The sequence below is a fragment of the Pavona decussata genome, unplaced genomic scaffold, assembly GCF_977016875.1.
Source record: "Pavona decussata unplaced genomic scaffold, jaPavDecu1.1 SCAFFOLD_53, whole genome shotgun sequence".
In the NCBI taxonomy this organism is placed as follows: Eukaryota; Metazoa; Cnidaria; class Anthozoa; order Scleractinia; family Agariciidae; genus Pavona; species Pavona decussata.
The window spans coordinates 1221615-1244284 of NW_028145475.1; the positions used below are offsets into that span (position 1 = coordinate 1221615).

At 39.0% G+C, this 22670-nt stretch overlaps 3 protein-coding genes across 3 annotated transcripts; 1 reads left to right on the forward strand and 2 right to left on the reverse strand.

Annotated features, from left to right (window-relative positions):
- Positions 1-3: 3 nt before the first annotated feature.
- Positions 4-4729, reverse strand: LOC146480353 (GPI alpha-1,4-mannosyltransferase I, catalytic subunit-like). The gene is made up of 4 exons (XM_085109516.1): positions 3981-4729; positions 2640-2898; positions 1179-1280; positions 4-171 (listed from the first exon to the last, which is right to left on the reverse strand). The coding sequence occupies exons 1-4, from the start codon at positions 4712-4714 to the stop codon at positions 10-12; spliced, it is 1257 nt and encodes a 418-aa protein (XP_084965642.1). The 5' UTR covers positions 4715-4729; the 3' UTR covers positions 4-9.
- Positions 4730-4767: 38 nt separating this feature from the next.
- On the forward strand, positions 4768-13460 carry LOC146480354 (uncharacterized). Its single transcript, XM_085109515.1, has 3 exons — positions 4768-4836; positions 5776-5827; positions 9739-13460. Exons 1-3 carry the CDS (start codon positions 4774-4776, stop codon positions 12357-12359), a joined length of 2736 nt encoding a protein of 911 aa, XP_084965641.1. The 5' UTR covers positions 4768-4773; the 3' UTR covers positions 12360-13460.
- A 1072-nt stretch (positions 13461-14532) lies between these two features.
- LOC146480355 (uncharacterized) lies at positions 14533-22357 on the reverse strand. The gene is made up of 5 exons (XM_085109517.1): positions 22267-22357; positions 17833-18054; positions 16609-16783; positions 15962-16018; positions 14533-15110 (listed from the first exon to the last, which is right to left on the reverse strand). The coding sequence occupies exons 2-5, from the start codon at positions 18046-18048 to the stop codon at positions 14797-14799; spliced, it is 762 nt and encodes a 253-aa protein (XP_084965643.1). The 5' UTR covers positions 18049-18054; positions 22267-22357; the 3' UTR covers positions 14533-14796.
- Positions 22358-22670: the final 313 nt, after the last annotated feature.

Sequence of the window (22670 nt, forward strand, 5' to 3'; positions counted from 1 at the left end):
AACTTTATCTTAATCTTCTTTTTTAATTGAAGTCTTCAAGTTATAATGACGAACAAGCTGATTTAAAATCACAATGTTGACGATGAAGAAAACAACACCAGCAGCCCAAACAAATACAAACGTGTTCATTCCCTCAAACTCCAAATAGTACGCAGCAGTCAGCCATAAACCCTACAAAAAGTACACGAAAAGCATAAAATAAAACTTGCAGCATTAGTAATCAACGGGTGCTTTTCTGTCCGAACAAAATGTGACAGGTAATTGTTCTTAGTACTCCTACTTAATCTTATTCAGCCGGGGCGGGTGGGGGAAGGTTGGGTGGTGAGGGGTTGGGTGAGGTGCCCCCATTGACTTTGAATATTGATAACTTTTTCAATATTATAGCAGACACCACCAAACTTTCTGACTCTCCCCAAAAAACTAATCTGGCAGCAAATTAGTTCAACTGTTGATTTCTCACTTCACTTGACATTGTTTCCATGGAAACAATGTTTTGACAGCCAAGTTGTTCTAAATGTGCACATTTACCTTTTTCATAGAAATTTAAAGATTGTGCTGGTAAACTCTATGTTGTTACACCTTTTTAGCAATACTTTATCAGTTTTGACAACTTTTGAGCCATTTTGGATGGTTTTCTGTGGTTTTAAAGAAATTGAGAAATTGAAGATAAGGAATCCAGCTTGGCAGCTGTGCCAAACAAATGATGCAGTTATCATGTCATGTGACATCAGCATGCCACCCTTCAGAAATTAAAAAGAAGTGCAGGCTGAACAGAGAGTTACAGTCATTCTACATCACATGTGACCAGTATTTTTGAAAGTTGAACAGAATTTTGAAATTTACATTCAGTTTTGAACATTGCCAGTGAAATTTCAGAGTTCCCACAGAAATTTCCCTAGTTCAAAAGGTGGTGTAAAGCTATGAATTTTCCTTTACAATACATAAAAAATTCAAATATTGAACAATACAAAGAGGAACTCGAATGTTCTTTTCATCCTCATGCGTGACGAAGACTGATTCCTTTGTTACTAAAGGTAACTGGTTTTATCTCTACAAAAACACTTTATTTGGAGGAGAGTGTGTAAATCACAACAAGAGTAAATTGAATAAACGTGGCAGGTAAAGAAGAGTTCTTTCTCTCTAAAAGAATTTATGTTTTCCAAAATAAATTACCTTACCTGACTACTGAACCAAGCTGTGGTGAGAACTAATGCTCTTCTTAGTGTTATGTTAACTGAATCAAGTATCAGCGGCAGAAGACACAAATACCACAGAAAATACTGCAACAGGAGAAAAACAGTGGGATGCTAATGTGTTCAAGAGATCATGGTTACTAAAATGTTTATAATAATAATAATAATAATAATAATAATGATGATGATGATGATGATGATGATAATAATAATAAAGACAATATTTAATGAGGGTAACACCAGAAAAGCCAACGCAATGGTTAATTAAGATGGCCCTCGATAAATATAAAAAACAGAATTAAAGAACAAATTTATGAGTGACAAATATAGTTACAAGGTAATCCACCAGGTTTAAAGTTAAGTAAAAAAAAAAAAAACCTAAAAATGTTTGAACTTCTTTGTACAGCACAATAAACACTACCATTGATCACCAGCTTTTATCAATATCACACTTTAAGACTGGGGCACCCAGTGAGAGAACTTCAGAAAAATACTTCAAATATCATTTTTGGTTTAGCAAGATCAATAATTTTTTGGACCTTTAAAAGAGGTGTTTGTGTACATTATTACAGTTTGATCTCTTTAGATTCTTTAGCTGAAGTTTGAAAAGGGAAAGTATCATGTGAATTTGTTGTCATTTCCAAACCCAAAAATGTTTGTCTGTCAACAGAAACAACAACAACAAAAAATAGTTGTCTAGTTTTGCTATACTGGTAACTTATCACCCCTGTGCAATAAAACTGTCAATTAGTGCCTCTGGCCTGAGACAAAGTAGGTCAGAATGGATTGAAACTTGAAAAATGTTAGGCTAATGTTTTCAAGTTCTCACATTTTTGTTTCCAAAATGCACTAGAGTAGATCACAAGTTGTTCCTTTCAAGAATTTAGTTGATTTCTTTCCTTTCAATGCTCGAGAATTATTTTGTAGCTTAGTGAAGGTCTTATTTCACAATTCTTTAACAAAAGAGCTCAAAAACCCCATGGCACTTACTCTTTAAGCTGTCGAAATTTTAGGAAAAGATCCTTATCCTATGAATTTATGAACTGCTGTTGACTTTCCGAAAATATCAGCTGCCCTTTTCCACATTTTAAATGACATTTGCTATCCCTTTGAAATTAGGAGTCATTTTACCATCATGTTGCAAAAGGTTAAGCTGACAAAACACCAAAGAAACCACTACTTAGTTTTTTCTGAGGAAATCTAGGCATTCCAAACAAGGATTACCAATGAAATTCATCTCACATTTAAAGGTTTAACAAAAGATCACCGAGGTAAGAATGCCTGTCCAACTTGGTTTCCATAATTATCTGTAAAATATATGGATTTTTCTTGTGCCAATAAGAATTTGGAAAAAAATGACTAAGGTTGGAGTTAAGCTTAGGAGGGATCAAGACACGGTAAGCCTTCAAACTACCAGCTCCTGATATCGACAGCAATATCATTTACCTGTGATGTGCACACTTTGTTGAAGGTGACAAATGCAAATGTTTGAACAAAGCAGCAAAAAGCAATGTCATGATAATACACAACACCAAATGTGACAGTCAGCAGAAGCTGAGGAATGAATGAAGCCAAGCCCAGGACTGATGCCAATCTGGAGCCTTCCACTAAGTACATCATGTAAAAATACACTGAAAAGTTATGCTTAACATCTCGCCTTGTTACATGGTATAGGTACGTGTGCTCAAGAAATTCAAAACCATATCTGTGGAAAATATATAAAAAAAATAGAATTAAAAGACAACTAGTATTCACACAATATAGGGATTGTTGGTCGCTAAAAAAGGAAGGTCACTGCTGTAATTTAGGGGGAGGGGAAGGAGACTCTTAACTGTACAGTAGATCTGCTTTGTTGCCAAAGGATTTCTAACCCAATTTTTAGTGCTTTGCCATTAGATTGGTGAAATGTGTAAGGGTGCATATGTGCAGTAGTCAAGAAATTTAAATTGCTTTAAAGTTTATGACTTGGCTCAGTCAACGTGATGCTCACTCACAAAATGTTTTCGTTATTGTACAAAACGAATAGATTTCATTTTGCCGTGGGTCTTGCTCTGAAAACACACAGAGGACATCAAAACATGGTAAGAACATCAGTCACGCTACAAGCCAGGCTGCATTTTATGTAGGTTACGCCAAGGATCTTCGGTGTGGGTTTCCAAATAGCTTGGCGTACTTGGTGCATGATCGTGGTCTTTGACGTGAAACAGCGTAAGACAGAGCTAATGCCTGGCTTTAGATCACCTCGGAGGCTTAATGGCCTGACAAAAAATGACCTAGGCTCTTGATGCATTTCTAAAACTTAAAAGTTTAAAACTTTTTACGGGGGAGCAAGTACCCGGACCCCCCTAATTGTCTCATGCTAACGCGTTCGCTTTCGTCCCCCCCCCCCCCCACCCCCACTCCAAAGCCCGCTCCACGGGCCCTGTAAAAGAACTGTTTTTGTCCAAAAAATTTGCAGGATTTCTCTCCCGGTGTAACATTTAGAGTGTACAGGCGGTCGACATAACATTTTCTTGGCGTACGCACTTCGGCAGCCGCTTGGCGAATGGAAATGTGGAAGTTCAAAACTCTTGGCGTATCTTCGGCGTGGGACGTAGACGGAATGCACCATGGGCTACAAGCTGTACTTCTTTGTTCTAATAATGTTTTGACATCATCTGTCTGTTATTGGAGTACAGATGCATGGCAAAATGGAATCTGTTTGTTAAATAAAATGATGTGTAAGTTCAATATGGCTTTTGAGCATTAAAACCTGAGATTCTTGGGGGGTATTTACTTGCCTCCTACCTTTCATACATTAGTCCAGTTAATCCAAGAAAGGTGGCTGCAGAAATCACAGCGAACTTAATCCTCTGGGGATGAAGTATAAATGCAAACGTTTGGCGAATGAATCCGAAAAATCCACGTTTATCTTTAGCTCTATGAACATCTGGTCTCTTGGAGTTATAAACGTCATCACCTACCAACAGAACAAGGGGCAGGCCATATATGATGGGAAAAATTTTAAAATGCACAGATAATGCGAAGAAAATGGCTGACATTGAGACATTTTTTACGAGGACGAAGTAGATACTTGCGAGGACCAAGACGGCCATAATAGATTCGGCATTTCCACGAGATGAGACGGTTAGCGGGAGAGGGTTGAAAAGCCACAACCAAGAGGCCAAAACAGCTCTATGATCCGAGCACCCTTGCACACAAAGGATCTTGTACAATAAATATCCAGCTAGTACATCGAATAGCACAAACAGAACTTTCCCAAAACACATGTGCAGTGAAATGTTTGGAGTTAGGATGAGAGCAAGCAGAGGTGTGTAGCGATATGTCGGTCTCAAATATGGCGAGTTGCCCTCCACGATGTGGCGGGCGGCATCGGTAAAGACATGATAATCGATGTCCGTATACTTCACCACCATGTTTTTATCTTGCCATTCTCCGTAAGCAATAAGGCAAATCCTCAATAGTAAAGCGACGAAACAGGAAAGTCCGACACTCTTGAAAATGTTCTTTGCGTCCGCCATGTTGTTTGCTTGGTAGCCAACCCTGCATCCCACAATGCAATGTATGTTTTAAAACCAACATGGCGGCCTTCGCCCGCTTTGCCGCCGCTTTTCAAGGAGATTTGGAAACTATATTTGCCAAGGTATTTTTTTTGATTTTCAACTTACCTTCATTTTAACTTGAAGCACGTTAGATAGCGTTTAATAATTGGAGTTTTCTTCTGGCACAATTGCGCACAAATGAGTGGAGCATAGCACTTGCTCTACAACATTTGAATTCGAAGGATCTGACAGACCCTAGACCAAACATAAACGTAAGAACTACATCAGGCCGAAAAGACGTGTTAGTCCGCATTCGTGCGTAATGAGGCCAACGTGGCTGCTTGTGCAACACTAGGTCCTGGAAGATTGGGCGCAAACTCGGTTGAGACTTTCTGGAGAAGAGGACGTTGTTTGGTCAGGTCTAATTCTAATTATATAATCTGCAAAGGGCATGGTCCCTTACAGAAGCTGTGCAAATGTGCAGGTGCAAGTGTTTAAATATAATATGAGGTGCAAATGTTAAAAAGTGTTGACGGTCAGCTCATTCAGACATGGTACATGACGGCCTTTTTAAAGACCTCTAAAGGCCTCTACTGAGGTCACTATGCTCCATACATGCATCATACCAGCAAACGAATTTCGAGTGCTGCATTGGTTCCTGAAACTCAACACCAACGTTCTGGCTTATAGCTATTCCCCTTTCGTCTGTAGTACTCCCTATTATGAGCTATATGGGACTATAAGGGGTACCTTTCTCTGACTAGAGGTATATAAAACTCATGGGTAGGGATTTCATTAGCTGAAACTTGTATAGAAAAGGGTGGGGAAAATCTGTCATTTAGGTACACTGTATTTATTTAAACTGACCAACTGAAAAACGATGCAGTGTTTCTGCTGTATGTATGTGAAAGGGGTACCCTTTTAAATGGAAGGGATGTGAAATGGTTACCTTTTCTATTAAAAAAGTTATATAAAAGGTTATGTTTTTGTTGTGGCTCAAATTATGGTAAATTTTGTAATCTACTATTTTCTACACTCAGTATGCACAGGAAGATACAGATGAGATTTACCTGAGTGAATATTTGAATGGAGGTAATGTATCTTAACTTTCTTAATGACTGTTCATTTTTATGATGTGGGTTATGTTGTGATAGAAATAAAGAATTCAGATGGTCTGTCAGGCAATAAAACAATTTTCAGTAGTGAGGAAAAAGACTGTAAATCATGTGAAGTGTAACCTATTTTCCTTTCTTTTCACAAAAAAAAAAATTACAAAAGGAAAAGAAAGAAAGGAGAAAAGAATTTGGAGGAGAGGTTAAGTTGGATGGACAAAATTCTGCCATCCCCCTCTTCCTTACAAAAAATGAACAGTCACCAGATGTATTAAGTGAAAAATTCTGAGCATGTCATTGTTTTTTTTATTTAACTTAATACAGCATAAATGGTTTTTTAATTGGCAATACACCTAAATTTGAATGAGATTTGAAGAGGTTTTAAGAAAGGATAGAGGAAAGAAAATGATTTTTGGAACACTAACAGACAGTTGATACCCATGCAAGAGCACCCCAGGTTGTTAGTGGACTAACTTGGTATCCGTCTATTAATTATTAACTACAAATTCCAATTTTAAAACTTCACTAAATCTTCAATATTTCTTATTTCTATTAATTTTACCAACCTTTCTAGAAAACGTACTCCTCCCAAATATACCCAAAAATCACCCAAAAATTCACAAAATACCCCACAACACAACAGTGCGTTCGATTGGGAAATTCGGATTTAGATTTTCAAAATCTAAATCCGGATTTCCCAATCAAACGCGAAATCCGAAAACGGATTTCACCTCCGAGAAATCTGTTCTCAGGGTGGATTTTAATTAAGAAATCCAAATTCGGATTGATGCCTTCCATGTGGGACACATTTTCTTAGGGTGCGTTTGATTGGGAAATCCGGATTTAGAAAAATCCAGATTTCCCAATCGAACGCGAAATCTGAAAATGGATTTCACCTCCGAGAAATCCGTTCTCAGGGTGGATTTCAATTAAGAAATCCAAATCCGGATTTTTTGGATTTCCCTTTTTGTCGTTCGATTGGAAAATCAGAAAAAAGATTTGCTAAACTGTTCTCGTGAACAGCGTTCCCGTTCCGCGCCAATGCGTACGCATAATTAGTACGAGATAGTCCGCTGTTCACAAGAATAGTTTAGCAAATCCTTTTTCGGATTTCCCGATTGAACGACAAAAAAGGAAATCCAAAAAATCCGGATTTAGATTTCTTAATTGAAATCCACCGTGAGAACGGATTTCTTGGAGATGAAATCCGTTTTCGGATTTTGCGTTCGATTCGGAAATCTGAAACCCAATCGAACGCACCCTAAGAAAATGTGTCCCACATGGAAGGAAAAGACACTGTCGCGTCTTATATATATGTTTTCAGCATCATCAGGATTTTAAGAGCTCTCTCGTGTGGGTGGACCGGTGAGGGTGGGACTCTGCAGAGACTCTGCGCCCAGTAAGTTTAACCCAATGACGGGGGTAGAGGGGAGCAGAGACAGGGAAGCATTTTGCTCAAATTATTTTTCATTTTTTTATTGTTATATTAACATGTTAAAAGGCGCATTTTAACTTGTATCTACTTCAAATGGACGTATCTGGCACTGTAAATTCGATGTAAATGTTAAGAAAGGTATGTTCTTGTCCTTCTTTAAGGGGGCAATACAACTAAATTTGAATGAAATTTGAAGTGGTTTTAAGAAGGGATAGAGGAAAGAAAATGATTTTTGGAACACTAACAAACAGTTGATACCCACGCAAGAGCACCCCAGGTTGCTAGCGGACTAACTTGGTATCCGTCTATTAATTAACTACAAATTCCAATTTTAAAACTTCACTAAATCTTCAATATTTCTTATTTCTCTTAATTTTACCAATCTTCTTAGAAAAACTACACCTCCCAAATATACCCAAAAATCACCCAAAAATTCACAAAATACCCCACAACACAGATTCACGATATGATGATAGGGTTTTTGTATTGCTTGAAACGCAAACAAGATATTTCCATTAAAGCCATGTCAAGTGGCGGATGGCGTTCAGGTGTAACTCCCCCTTAATTATTTCATGTTTTGTTGCCAGATCCAGAAATCATATTGCAGTAGACTCTTGCAATTTCAACTCCAGCTATTCTGGACCACTTACCTTCCCCAACAGAAATGAACATTCTTGGACATTTTTGTTTTTTAATCCACATTGATTCAGGTTAATGCAACATTATGTAACTTTAGGCAAACTGTTAACAAATGCACTTTTTCGTAGAATTGTATACTGGTAACCAAGGGTATCATCTCGTAACCAATCAATCAACAGGCTTAAAATGTTCCATCGCATTTTTTCCATTGCACATATGTCACACATTGACATTTAAATCCAAGTGATAGGCAGAATGTTTGTCCCATGAACCTACAGTAGTTTAGTGGCCTTGGCTCCCATGAGTTTCCTGTAGCTCAGTGGTAGGGCATCCGAACCAGTATATCGGAAGTTGTTAGGCTCGACTGCTGATGGGAGCACTCGGATTTTCTTTTTCTGAGCTTGCCTGTGTCACTCACTGAATTACACACCTTTATCGATCAATCTCATTGCTGAATCCAAGGCTGCTTTTAGAAATAAAATCTGAGCAAAGGTTAGAAAAGAGTGATGCCACACAGCAATAGCCTGCGTAGCAGTCGTTTCCGTTTCCCGTAAGCCAAGCGGGGTAAGCGCGCGAGGGCATTGGGCAAAAAGGAGCAAAAAAGTAGGAGCGGGGGTAAGGGGCGGGGAAGGAAAGGAAACGCCTGCCGCTGAGCCCAGACATTTTACAGAACGCCCCCAAATGGCTTCGCTCCCTTGGGGCCTACACTGTCACGTCAAATGTCACATGAGAACCAATCATTTTTAACTTCTGGTAAATCTCAGCGAAAACAGAATCACGGCGGGCAACTTGTTTACTTCAAGTGCAGTATTTTAGAAGATTTTCTCGCCTAAGTCGCTCGAACAAAGCGTAGATAAAATTACCCAAGACAAATTTTACTTATGTTTTAGAATATCAACTCATTTGCTTACAGCTGAAATTACAGACAGAATGAGCTTGTCCTACATGGCTAAAATACTTCCTCGCGTTTCCAGGATAAATTTGTATTTCGCGTAGCGTGAAATACAAAGTCGTTCTAAATATTGAAAACTTCCTTTTCAGACCGTGGTTAGAAGTGAAATTTTCCTGCCAAGTATTTACTTGAGGCCTCCTTAATCTATTTATGATTACAGAGTTTGAATAAAATTTCTTTGTTCGTACGCGAAACAAGCTTTCAGACCAGCCAATTTTGTCTTTGATACCGCCTACAGCCAGAACAAATTTTCTTAAATTTTTAAAAATTCCGGCGGGATTTCGAAAAACGAATGACACAATGTTTGTTGAGACGATAATACCTACCAACAAACCAAAGCGCAATGAAAACTATATTTTGAGCGTGACCGAGAATTTTGATTTTGTTTGATGTTAATAGACATTCGCTCTTAAAGCAGTCCTTTGCTCCGGTTTCAACTGAATTAACGTATCTTCCTGCGAAAGTAGTTTAGTCGTTTCAAAAGCAAAGCAAACTCGAAATCGAAAGGACACTCGAGAGAGTTCTTTTCCGCCTCGGCCATATTTTCATCTTTGATAAACGGTTAACCGGATGTCGTTTTGGTCGATGAGTTTGATTGACAGACGATTGGCCAATGGTAATACATCATTGCCTCCCGTTCGCTGATGAACGGCGTTCGGTAAAATGTCTGGGCTCAGCGGCAGGCGTTTCCTTTCCTTCCCCGCCCTCTCCCCCGCTCCTACTTTTTTGCTTTTTTTTTTTTTTCGCCCGATGCCCTCGCGCGCTTCCCCCGCTTGGCCTGAAGGAAACGGAAACGACTGCTACGCAAGCTACACAGCAACTGTATCTCCCAATGCTTATCAGTTTTAATCCTTTTTGTAATCAGGACAAACTACAAACAGTGACAGTAGTGACGATGATGGTGAAAACAGTACATCGGATGAAAAAGATTATGATGATGATGGTGAAAATAGTACACCGGATGAAAAAGATTATCATGATGATGGTGAAAATAGTACATCGGATGAAAAAGATTATGATGATGATGATGGTGATGATGATGATGGATGGGCCTCTGATGGGAGTGGACCTAGTCATCTGGAGGATGTCTTTGGTGGGTCCTTCGGAGAGGTGTCTGACTCAGCCCCCATAAGAAATGACACTTATATCGTGGCTAAAGATAATTACTGCGTTAATGAACAAGATCAAAGAGATGGTGAAAGGGAAAGTTATGTATCAGAAAATGAAGGACCAGCAGAATTTCTAGCTGAAATCAGTCTGAGTCAGAACAAACTAGTGCAGAACTCCATTAAAACCCAAAGGCACAAGTGTCAGAATCCAAAGAATGATGTCTGTGATGCAACGTTTGTCCTTGATACTCATGAAGCGCATCTTTCACCCAGACAACAACGGTCATCCAATGCTTACAACAAACCTATTTCTGTGGTACAGCCAATTATTTCCTTGGTTACAGAGTCATTGGTTACGAAGACGCCTCTATCTGAAGAGGATTGTTTGATAAGTGCAGGGACCAACAATGCCTCTGAATGTAACACAGATCTTGCCAAAGCTGTCTTGTGCTCCCGAAACAAAATTGCTCTTGCTTTAGCTGGAATTACTGCAACGAAACAGCTGAGGTCTTCACAGGTTTGTTCAAAAGAGGCAACAGGCCAAACTGCGGGGAAGCTGTTAACTGGTAAGAAATCCTGTGATAGTTTCATGAACAAAATTGAAGAGAGCAAGACCAAGGATAGACGAGAAGGTAAGGCCACTGTGAGCAGGGGTCCTGCTTTTGAACAGCACAACAAGATGGGCAAGATTCTTGTCTCAGAGAAATGCCAACCCCTGAGCCCCAGCACAGATGGGCCACACCCATTTGTAAGGCGCCAGTCAGTGAAAATATCCCCCACTTGTTTGGAGCATAAAGCAAAGTCTCCACCAAAGACTCTGAAGCTTGAAAACTGCAACTTTGACAAGTTGAGGGTGAGTGCTACACCCGAGAAAAGAAGAAGGAGAAGTACGACTTTGTGTATGCTAAGTGGATCAGGGAAAAGTGATAAGCGTGTGACAAGTCTTGAAGGGTTCTCGGTAGACTCACTGATTTCATCCCCCGGTTCCAAACCATTTAGTGTTTTATCCAGCCATCTGACCACTCCCTCCGTGCAGTGCCATGAGTCTCCTTCACCTCCATTGAAGTCTCCTAAAAAGGTGCGTCGGAGATCATCTCAGATATTACCAGTAAATGAAGGTGCAATGTCTGCACATTCAAAGTTAACAGTGAAAAAGAAAGGGAAATGCTTGGAATACCAACAGGATCCTCTTAGAAAATTCCAAGCCTCGAAGGGTGTGTTCCATGAGAAAGAAAAAGAATTTTCTGAAAATGTTAAGCAGACGCTTAAAGCAAAGTATGGTTCAAGAGATTGCTTACAGGATACGAAAGCTGCAGAAAGTTCTTCAAAAAGGGACAAGTACGAAACGTCATGTAAAAACAGAGTTGTGAGATGTAACAGCAATTCACAGCCCTTCTTTTTCACGGAAGAGAAATTAAACGGCCTGCTAGGATGTCACAAACTTGTATTGGACAAAGTAAACTCTTGGAAAACAAAAGGCGAATTTAGCCCGGTTAGGAGAGATAGTTGTCGAGATAATTGTTCAAAGGCCATTGTTGACGTTGGTAATTCCAGCTTCGGTCTGTCATCTGTGGAAGAGAAGGATTGGAAAGAGAAACGCGAATGTTATCTATCTGAAACGAAGAACAGAGAAGGTCATATACTTTCATGTAGAAAGACTAAAGTTGGTGTTCTGATTGAGGATTCTGGAGGGACCACTGTACCCTCACAGAAGAAATCTTGTAGTGATCATGGTTGCTTCATGTTTAATGCCCGAAGAACAGACGTGAAGGGCGAAATCGTTCATGAAATGAATGATGGCGGTGAGTTAACCTGCAAACGGAAAGTTGCGGGGAAGAGCCGTCCCTTAGGTATCCATGCTAAGGAAGGCTTAACTGTTCCACGAACCGTCCAGTTACCTTGTAAGAAAGACTTGGAGTTAAAAGAATCAAGAACTGCAAAGTCATGTGTTTTCAGTCCAAGTGGGAACACAAAAAATAGAATTGTCCTGTCTGGTAACCTTGAAAGTAATAGTTCTCCTCAGGGTTCACATATGCGCAAGAGAAGAGCGAGAGAAAGCGTTGCAGCGGACACTCCTGACTCGTTGCCGAGGAAACAAGCCAAGCAAGGCTCACCAATGTCCAGCAGTTTTGATCACGGACTGTCATCATTTCTTCGTTCGGAGTCTTTAAGTCGACAGACAAGAGAGTCTACTCCTGTGAAAGGAAAGAATTTTAAGAGGATGAGAGTTGAAGGATTCTCTTCGCAAAACATGATGCTTTTGTCGCCAATCAGGCGACCTGCAGCAGAGACTTGTGACTCTGTACGAGACGCTCTTTTGTCTCCTTGTAAAAGGCTGGGGTCTTGTGATAAGTTTTTTTGCTTTGATTGTTGTTAGAGAGGCTTTCTTACCACCGTCCTCAAACGAAAATCAATAATTTCGCATCTGGCCAGTAATGATAACGCCGCTAATCAATTAGAACTTGGAGCACAACGTGTAACCGGTGCCAAGCGCGGGAAAATGCCGAGCGCGGGAAAACATGTAACCGGTGCTAAACGCGGGAAAGCATTAACCGGTGTTAAGCGCGGGCAGATTCTCGTACACCAAACCACGACTAGTTTTGTTTACTCCCGCTTGGTCGGTTGTTGTGATATATCGGAATTCACCATGTAGTGTGGGACTAGGAGGTGAGAAGAAGGAGTGTATGGACGTAAGAGCCCTCCATGACAAAATTTGCGCCCTATATTGCACCTGCAATGTAAGTTATGGATAGGGCTGTATCAGGCTATGTCAAGGTCAGCACTCAGCGACTTAATGCAGGAATCGGATGCCGAAATTATTAAAATAGACATCAACTGTGGTAGAGAGGTGCCAAAGTAGCTTACAAATATTGCACTTTTGGAGAAATTTTTAAAAATGTGTCGTTTGTTAGCATTGCTCCAAGTTGCTCCATTGGAGAACCCGTACGCCCCGCACGGGTTAAGCAAAATGGTGAATGGCTCTGTGGAAGGAGCTCGTTTCAGATTCATTTAAACATTTCTTCCATCCCAAGTAAAAACGAGTGTCTTTCAGCAAGTGTCGTGTTATATACTGAAGCAACAGAGGCAAAGTATTGAGGTGGTTTTATTGTTTTGGGAGAGTTCGTCATTTTAGTCTGTTGGACGGTTTAATTCTGAGAACAATGAGGCAGGCGCCTTGCAATGTTCTTCAGCAATAGTCTCCGAACAAATACTTTTATTTGCTTCTTTGCGTCCATGTTTTAGTCTTTAAACGAATTGTATTATAGCTGTTTTACTTCAAACTTATTGTGATATACTTGGTTTTTAATAAACGAAATATCTGACTGAATGTTTCGAATACCAAACAAATCCGTTGCCTCTGTAAATTTTTTTTGAGCACGGACAAATCTCTATGAAGCAACCGCTTCCCTTTGGTAGCCAGCAAACAAAACGACTATTGAAAGGGCACCTCTATGAAAGCTTGCTCGTATTAAAAAGAGAGTGTTACAGTCAGCAAAGAAACTTGTCAAGGCAGTTTGTTAACCATTTACACGGGCAAATATAACTTATCAACTGAGGCTAAATAATATATCTCAGAACAACATTTAGTGAAGCAAACGGTGTGGGGGGTGGGAGTTTTGTTATGGTCTTAATTTTGTTTCCTTACAGGAAGAGTCGAGAAAAAGGAAGGGAATTCGCGAGTGAACATTTATGTTGTTTCATGATCAGTTGCCCATGGTTACAGTCTCTTCCTTTGTAGAAAGTCTTTGGGCGGTTACGCGTTTATCAAAGAAGAATCCAAGGACATTAAGTAAGTACGCTTTATTTAAAAGCGCGTGACATTGATGAACAACCAATAGGCTCGTTACAGAATTGTACGTGTATAATAAGAACTAAACTTGAAAGAAGGTATGAGTGCTGCAGTTAGATTTTGACTAACTCGTGTCCGAAAGGCAAAATATCGGGTTGTTACCACGCTCGTTTTGACGATGAGTCGTATGGAAGACGACAGTATTTACAAAAGCTTTGGTGTTAATAGAAAATGAAGTGGAAATTAACCATAATGAATATCATCTACAAGATGAGTATCACCTGTAAAGGGGCGTCTTCCTGGCTGACATGATATATAATACGAGAAGTGAGGGTAGGGTAGGAGGGGTCATTTTACTTTACGGAGATCACACGAAACGGTACGTTGGAAACCTACAAGCAAATATCAAGCGAAGTGATATTTATCTTGCATGCAGAGGGTTGCATCTGCAGAAGAAATTCCTGCACAACTTTGCCAATATCCAGCCTCTTTGACCTCACGCCTGGTCAATAACCAATACTAGTGGTGCGGCATGTAATTCATGGTAAGGTAGGGTGACTTTATGGAGGATTAGGGTTATGTGGGTGACTATATGGTACCTTAACATGAAATACGTGCAAGTGGTGCGAAGGTTTGTTGCAACTGAGCTCGAACCGACAACTCGTCCCAGCATGCTTTGCGGATGGTGTCGAACCAACACTGAACCGATACACAATATTATCGTAAAGTATAAGAATGAATATTACGCTTGGTTGGCTATGGATGGCAAAGACGAAGCGTTGAATTTTAGCCTCGCAACATGAAACCATATCTTTAAATTAAAGAGGAAAAATTTCCTCAGACTTTTTATTGTGATATTTATTGAAGACAAGAACAAACATGATAACTGCGATCAGGTGTTGTAAACGAGGTACTCTACTCGTAAAACAAACAATATTTTACTTTTTATCGAACAACGACTTAACGACTGGAAGGCGAATTTCCAGTTCACACGGATATCAATAAACTGATTTGTTTTGTCGGGTCAGTCCTGGCTGTACGTGTCAATGTCGACCACCGTGCTATCAACGTGACACATCTTATCATGGTCCAGACTGTTCCTGTATTTTCCAATCAGGTCTGTACTAAACTTTTGGATAAGGTTGTTGAATTTCTGGCTGATCTCTGGGGCTTGCTGCAAGGACTCACACTCTCCGTCGTTATCAGGAAATCTCAACACAACTTTCTTGTTGTAGCAAGTCAAAAAATTTGACACGCCATTGCAAAGGTTGGTCTCTACAACCAGGTTCCAGGCGCATAGTCCGTGAATCCGTTTGGCACATGCTTTTGCCTTGGCGTCTAATCAAAACAAAAGCATCATGTATTTACCTCTTTGGGTGAAACTGTAATGAAACAGAGCTAAGTATCTTCTACTGTAAACCACAATACTCCAAGAACACTGAACAAGAGGAAGATGTCAAGCAATTCCTTCAAGTAAAGAACAAGTCCATAATCAGTTGTTGGTGATTTTTCAACGACAAAAGGGACTTCACAACTTGAAAGAAATTGGGTTCACTATTTTCAAATCGCATCCCATTTTCATCCAAGCCACCCGCTCGTTGATGGTTATCTGCTCGGTGGACAAAAAAATTTCCTTCGCGGCGCGCGTCAATGACAGCCGTCTATTGTTTTCAAAATCACCAAAAAGAAATCGGCCGTAACTTTCAGTTTTGTCTCGTCGAGGGTTCTTCGAATTTTAAAATCCGCTGGAAAAATATAATGCAAAGATCAGAATAGATGAAATATCCTCCAATTTACTGAATGTGGCCTTGAAACGAGACTGAAAAAAGCTAACATTCTGATTCCAACCACAGACGTGGGAAACACCTTCACGGAGGCTAAACTTTGGTAGGACTTCATTACATTTCGAAAGCCTTGAACATCATGAGGTTAAGCAACACCTGATCAGACGAATGGGCCAGGAATGGTATGGACAAACTAAGTTCCCTCTTAACAACGTTTTTGTTTTGGGGGTGGGGTGGGAATACAAGCATCTTTAGCCCCATCCTGTACTACAAACGCGTTAGGAGCCCATGAAGCTTACGAAATAATTACAATCGGCCGATCTTGATTTTCGTTTTAAGGGAAACCACAAGAACAGGATTCGCCGGGGCAAAGAGTTTTTTTTTTGGCACAACAGTTAAATTTACCTGGAATTCCTACAGAGACAATGCTTCTCCCCAGAAAGTTAAGCTGAGTCTCGAAACCTACAAACAGAAATGTATAGTCTTATTATTAACTAGACAATACAGAGTTAATTCTGCTCTGATCCATCATTTGTGTCATTAATACTAGCTCCACCACATTCATTGTACCATTCTTGGAAAGTAATCTCACTCAACTGCAGAGAAATCTTATTTCATTTACAGTGGTAACTTAAGTATTGATTTTCTAACACGATGTAATCCACCAAACCTAAATGCTTTAGAGCGGTTTTCAATTGAGTGTCGAAAGTAATTTCGCGTTTGCTTTGGTTTTGCATTCCTACGCTCTGTGATTGGTCAACAACACTCGCCCCACTTTCTCAACCAATGGGAATCCAAACCAAAACCAATCGTGTTTTTGCCGTACGCGTTTTCCCGCGCTTGGCGCCGGTTACATGTATTTACTTCGGATTTTGATTGGCTCGTTGTGTTGTTTACGTCTGTTGTGATTGGCCAGAGTAATTACTTTGGTTTTAGTTTTACGACACTCAATTGGAAACCGCCCTAATTTGGTAAATGAGTTTGACAGCCTAACCCTCTCTGCTTTTTACAAAGTACAGAGGCCCACAAGGCTTCATATCAAGTAATCTTACCCAATTTGTCCACAAGGTTCCTCAGTTTCTGTACATCATAATCGCAGATGGCGAGTTTCCTGCTAATGACGACATACTGAAGGGTCACAAACAACCACTCCTGAAGCACTTCACTGGTACATTTATAATGCTGTTCAAAGTTTTCAGTCCAATTCATTGCACATTTCATCAAAATCTACCAAAGGAAAATTAGAATGGTAGCAACAGAGCGCTAGGTTAGGTTGTTTCTTGAGGTAAGTGATGCGACTTGGACATAACCCCTCCCCCCCCCCCACACACACACACACACACACCACCACCACCACCACCACCCAATTGGGAAACTTCGGCTCTATCACAGAGCTGTACCTCAGTTGTTTGTTAGGTTTGGTTATCAATGAACACCGGCGCCCCGTGATTTCGTGTGCCGGGGAGAAGAATGTAACAGATAAAGACCATCTTTAGCTTTTCTGCGATAAAATGTCTGCGTTTCAAAGGATTCAATTCAATTCAATTCAATTCGTTTATTTTGCCATTTACCAAAAAATACAACATAAATACATTATAGACGACATGCCATATTCTTACTATTACAATGTTCATACTTAACTATTTACAATATTAAATGTGTTAAAGGCTAGGAAGCCTATATAGAAGCCGGGGGCTAATTAACTATAGGCTTCCTAGAACTATAGGATAAACTATAGAAGTTAAGGGTACTGATTGAAAATTCCAATTAATTTTTTTTTAAAAGAAGGAAAAAAAAAAGAAAGAAAAAAAAGAAAAGGGAAAGAAAAGGTGTGTAGCTCAACAAAGAGTCAATTTAACTGAGAAAGAAGGAATTTTTTAAGTCTTTTACGAGGATCTGAGAGAAAACTGTCGTTGGTGCCCCTGAAATATTACTCAGTCAGTGGTTTTGATCAAAACAAAGCAAACTTCAACCTCGTTCCCAGGGCAAGGAAAAAGCTCTGGGAACGAGTTTGCGTAAATTGTCCTTGACAGTACCCCTATAAGGACTCTAAGATAAACACCGAACGTTTTAAAATAGCTTTTTTAACAGGCTTAGGTTTAGATACAATTTAGTATTATGAATTTCTAATTGTAAGCGCCTCGACTAATTGATTAACTTTTTTTTCAAATTCATGTAACGTTTGATATGTATTGTATCAAATGAATAAAGACGTTATTATTATTATTATTATCATCATCATCATCATCATCATCATCATCATCATCTTTGGTTACCTTCATTCCCATACAATAGGTAGCCGATTTTTGATCGTCATTGACATGTTCGGCATAGTATTCTTTGATGTTGCTGTTGCATGTCCTCATAACACGCGTGGTATCTCTCTCGATATCCTCACTTCTGCCCATACAGATTATTGTGTTTCCCACTTGAACACAGCTGGCCACGAACGCAAGAATGACGAGTTGACGAAATGCAGAGAAGTAAGTCATCTTGTCCTAACAAGAAAAAAAAAACGTTTTTCGAAACGCCAATATTTTTTGCATCTTCTGTGGTAGTTTTATTCCCTCCACCCTCTGCTCACTTCCGGGTCTTTATTGTTTTACAAAAATAAAAACCCCTCTTCACAATATAAATTAAACTTTGCAAACCTCGTTTATGATACCTTATGATAGAAAACTTATCGGTGCTTATCTTAAAGCTATTGTAAACTATCTGTTGACCGAAATATATCTGGTCCCAGCTGTGCAAAGAAAGTCTGCATTTATATGTCGATATATGGGTATATGCCCCTATGATAAAAATACAAACAAACAAACAAATATCTTTGTGTTTTAGAATCAGAGAAACATTTAGAGGAACTTTAAATTATTATTTTTTGGTGGGGGTAATATTATATTTTAATTGCATTTATAAATACAATAGGCAATTTTCAGTATTTTAATAGGTGACAGCCCACTTTGCATCTGTCCCTCCCCCCCCCCCCCCCCCACCTCAAATGTTCTCAGCTGGTTATGCAGAACTATGTACAGATAGGATAGGATAACTTTATTTATACACAGTTTTTCCATCAGCTACTTAGATTATTATTATCAACTAACTATCTATCTACCTAACTAGGATTATAAAAGTTATCACGCCAGGTGCATATCACGACCTAAGCTTTTCTCCTCTACGAATGCTAAGTAATAAAATTTAAACATTCACAAGTCACACAGGAAAAGTTTCGAAGTTTCATCAGTCAGCTGGTTACTGCTTATTTTCCCCCTCAAAATTCAGAGCTATGAACAACGGATCAAAGTTCAAACCCGGTGGAGAAGAAGTCAGCTATTATAAACGCGTCCGTACTCATAGCAGATACATCCCTGGGATTTAAAATGTGACGAGGGCCAAAATTCAACTTTTTTCAAATTCTTCATATTTACTTTAAGAAAGGAAAAAACAAAATGTAAACCAACAGCTGAATAGTTACACAGGAGATTATCAGAAGATTAGTTTTTAAATAGGTTTCATTTGGATTACATCTACTAACAGCTTGACAAGTTATGCCTGCATTATAAACAGCCCCACAGAACCAACTTCAACAGGATGCAGAAGAGCTTTCATAGTTTGCGTCTCATTGGGAGTCCGTTTAACTTCCCCGACAACGTAAGCCCATGAGGCAAGTTGCCATTTCCGAAATCGCGCCTGTGTTTGGCCTGGGCTACTGAAGAGAGCTAGCTGTCTCCTACTTTTTAAATTACCCAGGAGCCCTTGATCATGCTTGGGCTCCTGAATTACTCTAAAAAGCTAAAAGTCGTATTAGAATAATATAATAAAAAAAAAAAACGGACAAAAATAATGTTTAGTTTTGTGTTGCTCCATTTTTCCAACTACAAATAGGGGTCTCGGGTCACGAATGGCTAGGATGGAAACGGATTGGAACCCGAAAAAATCGGGTCAATATTTTCAATTCTTTTCTGGCCTGTTGGAAATGGTTTGTCAGTCTCTTTGAAAAAAATGACGTGATCCAGTCCTCCTCTTGTTGTTGTAAAATAATCCGGTCAGTGAATGTTCATGTTCCGTTCTTGTGTCAGAGCTGATGGTTTCAAATGTTCTTCCTTTGGGAAAAATCACTCGATTTAATTTCTTCCTCGTTTTGTTCCAGGAGAATTTCGTGTACTGAGAACGGTAGTTAATTTTAATTTCAGCAAGGTTTTCACTGTATCTCAACCCCTTAAAATTAAATTCAAATGAAACTGAGTGTCGATCAAGTTAATCCAATATGCAGAGTTTTCGAGAAATTGTTCTATACAGATTTGTACGGTATTAAAGGGGCAGTTCGCGTTAGTATATGCCAGGTGATTCGGTATGTTCCTCGATACCAACCACAGTTTCCAATTTATCAAGTGTTTCCTTAAGCAAAATTAAAGACCAACTGAGTGTGTGATCAATCTCAGAATCTTAACACTAGCTGTCATCGAGGCCATACATTGATCTTATTGGTGTTGTTCGTATTGTCATTTTACCATTTCATGTTTACCCAAACAATCTTCCAGAGATGAAAAGATCTATGGGATAAGAAAATCCCCGCAGAAATCCATGCACTTTGTGAGCATTAATATATGAAATTAAAATGTTAATGTCAAGCCTTTAAATGTCCCAAGTTGGTAATCAGTTCAAATTCAAAAAAAAACTTCCCCTCATGATCAAAATGCGAATTCATATCTGAACTAATTAGTCCCATAGAAAAGTGCTGCTTTTTAGCCACCAGGATCGAGTGGAAACACATAAAAAACAAAAGTTCTGATTTTAGGTGGGACTGATTTCTATCGAAAGATTTTTTTCTGACTGAATTCTTTGTGGGAAGCACCAAGTCGTACAGGATAATATAAAAGTCCTTGCAATAAACTTGATATAACAAAAAACCTGTTTGTATAAGCCAAATATGATCACTACAGAATGTAAACGTATACTGCAAATCTTTTTGATTCGTACTGACATTTCTGGTCATTTTTCTCGACGATTGATTAAATCTGTTTCGCTTTTTCTGTGGCTATTAGAATGGACAGTTAAACTTAATTTCGATCTTTTCTTCCATGGGGCCATAAAATCAGCTTATTAATGATTTATTTAAATCTATAGCAGCTAGGTTTGCTCCAAAAATTCTCTGTGTTAGGTTTTGAAAAAAATACGAGGCACAGATTTTTATTTCCCAAGAAAGAAAAAAGAGAGAGAGAAAACTATTAATTTTCAAAATTATTTACTCAGTTAGGCATACAAATAGTGGAGATTTTTATTAGATTTGTCGCAAACGTCTTGTGGTACTCATAAAGCGGCTATGTAAGACTAAGGAGTAGCCAAGAGAAGGAATACAAGTGTCACCGCTTTAATTTTAACAAAATTCATTTAGATAACGAATGCTTATAAAGCTGCAACAGTTTACACATTGCATGTTGATTAGCAAACTGAGAGATCGTAGACCTTCTTCGTAAAGATTAAGAAAAAGAAAAGAAAAGTCTCAACGCGACTAATGCTTCACCGCAGAATGTAACCCTAATAACAAACTTTTCATTTACCAGCCAGAATAGAGGAATGACTTGCAACTTAACGACTTGCAACTTAACGAGGTAACGAGTTCTCGCTTGCAACATTGCAAGCACATTGGGTGTTTTGATTTCGGCTTTATTTTATTTGATTTATTTCATATAACATACAACATACACAATTGCTATTTACACGTAAATGGCACAGTTACAAATGGATAACACGAAGTGCGAAAAATAGGCAACCCGGTAAAACTTTGCTCTGTAGATAGTTGTTGACATAAACGCTTGTGATAGTAGTATGGGCTCTCTCTGTGTCAAACTTGTCAAACATATTCACGTGGTTATAAATGCTTCATTGAATCCAGTATCAAAAAAGAGTAATGACCTCATCGCTTATATCTCATGAAGCAAATTTTCTGCTGAGAATGCCGCGAAAAATCGGTATCGAAGACAAGACAAAAGCGTGAATTCAGCAGAACGAAATTAAGAAATAAACATTCGCCATATGGGTCACTAGAAACTGAGATACTCCTCGCTTTATCATGGTTTGTACAACTTAAAACTCTTCAAGATAGCCGTTTGTAATCCATTATAATATTCGCTACTAGTGTTACTCCGAGTAACACTAGTAGCGAATATTAGAATGGATTACGGCGGCGTCCTTGCTCAATTACGGTTTTCTGCCACCTCTTGGATTTTTCAATCTTACCAACGTATTACTTTGAAGACAGCTCTAATTTGAGGAGAATTGTGTACTTTCTTATTCAGGGACACCCAACGACTCATTTCGGTGGATATCTGCTCGGAATTAAGGCCTCCATTGCCTGATAAATTTCGTAACACTGGAAAACTAATTCCTTTCGTTTTCAAAGGAGCCAATATGCCGTTAAAAATGCGAAATAAAGCAAGCAAAAACCAACCGACAACTCGTAAATTCGAGGCATAAGACTCCGTACAGATCAAAATGTATTAGCTTACATAAAAATGTCTTAAAAAATATCTGGAAACACAGAAGGCAACATTTTAAGTACTGTGCTTAAATGTTCTCGTTCGCTTCCCTTGATAAAAATTGAGTAACCAGTAAGGGCAATATTTTAAGTCGACCTTTAAGTCGACTAACTGTTGCGTCTTTCATAAGCTTAGTCGAAAATAAATACCGTAGATTTTTGTTACTGTTCTCACCTTGTTTTTGTACGATATTTATTCGTATTTGTCCCAGGGTGTGGAATACTGAAGTTATCCGGACCGCCTTCAAATATCGAATGAAAGTTATGTAGGCAACCAACCTTTAAAAAGCAATTAACGTTGCTAGGTCCGGAAACATTTCGCCAACGAAGCAAAACAAATAATTAATCACGAAAAAGGTGGAGCAATTCAAGTAGCGAAAAGACCGGTCAAATTTCCCGCGGTCTTTTTTCTTTTTGCGATGAAAATAGTATACTGTACAAGGAAATCAAAAATATTTATTGAACGAGTTGAAACACAAATCTTATAATGTATTCGCAGGTTTGATGAAAATCGTCCAAGGTTGTTTTAGCTGCCAGATGAATAAACCGACAGTTTTCACACCTCATTCTAATCTCTCA

Bases quoted from the DNA above. Each gene is read 5' to 3' on its own strand.
- LOC146480353 (XM_085109516.1), bottom strand. From the start codon at position 4,714: ATGGCGGACGCAAAGAACATTTTCAAGAGTGTCGGACTTTCCTGTTTC. The intron at 1,281-2,639 runs GTAAATGATATT...CTCCTGTTGCAG, and splicing joins ACAAAGTGTGCACATCACAG to TATTTTCTGTGGTATTTGTG. The intron at 172-1,178 runs GTAAGGTAATTT...TACTTTTTGTAG, and splicing joins CAGCTTGGTTCAGTAGTCAG to GGTTTATGGCTGACTGCTGC.
- LOC146480354 (XM_085109515.1), top strand. From the start codon at position 4,774: ATGGCGGCCTTCGCCCGCTTTGCCGCCGCTTTTCAAGGAGATTTGGAA. The intron at 4,837-5,775 runs GTATTTTTTTTG...TTCTACACTCAG, and splicing joins TGGAAACTATATTTGCCAAG to TATGCACAGGAAGATACAGA. The intron at 5,828-9,738 runs GTAATGTATCTT...TTTTGTAATCAG, and splicing joins GAGTGAATATTTGAATGGAG to GACAAACTACAAACAGTGAC.
- LOC146480355 (XM_085109517.1), bottom strand. From the start codon at position 18,048: ATGACTTACTTCTCTGCATTTCGTCAACTCGTCATTCTTGCGTTCGTG. The intron at 16,784-17,832 runs GTAACCAAAGAT...TTCCTTTGGTAG, and splicing joins CCTATTGTATGGGAATGAAG to ATTTTGATGAAATGTGCAAT. The intron at 16,019-16,608 runs GTAAGATTACTT...TTCTGTTTGTAG, and splicing joins GAACCTTGTGGACAAATTGG to GTTTCGAGACTCAGCTTAAC.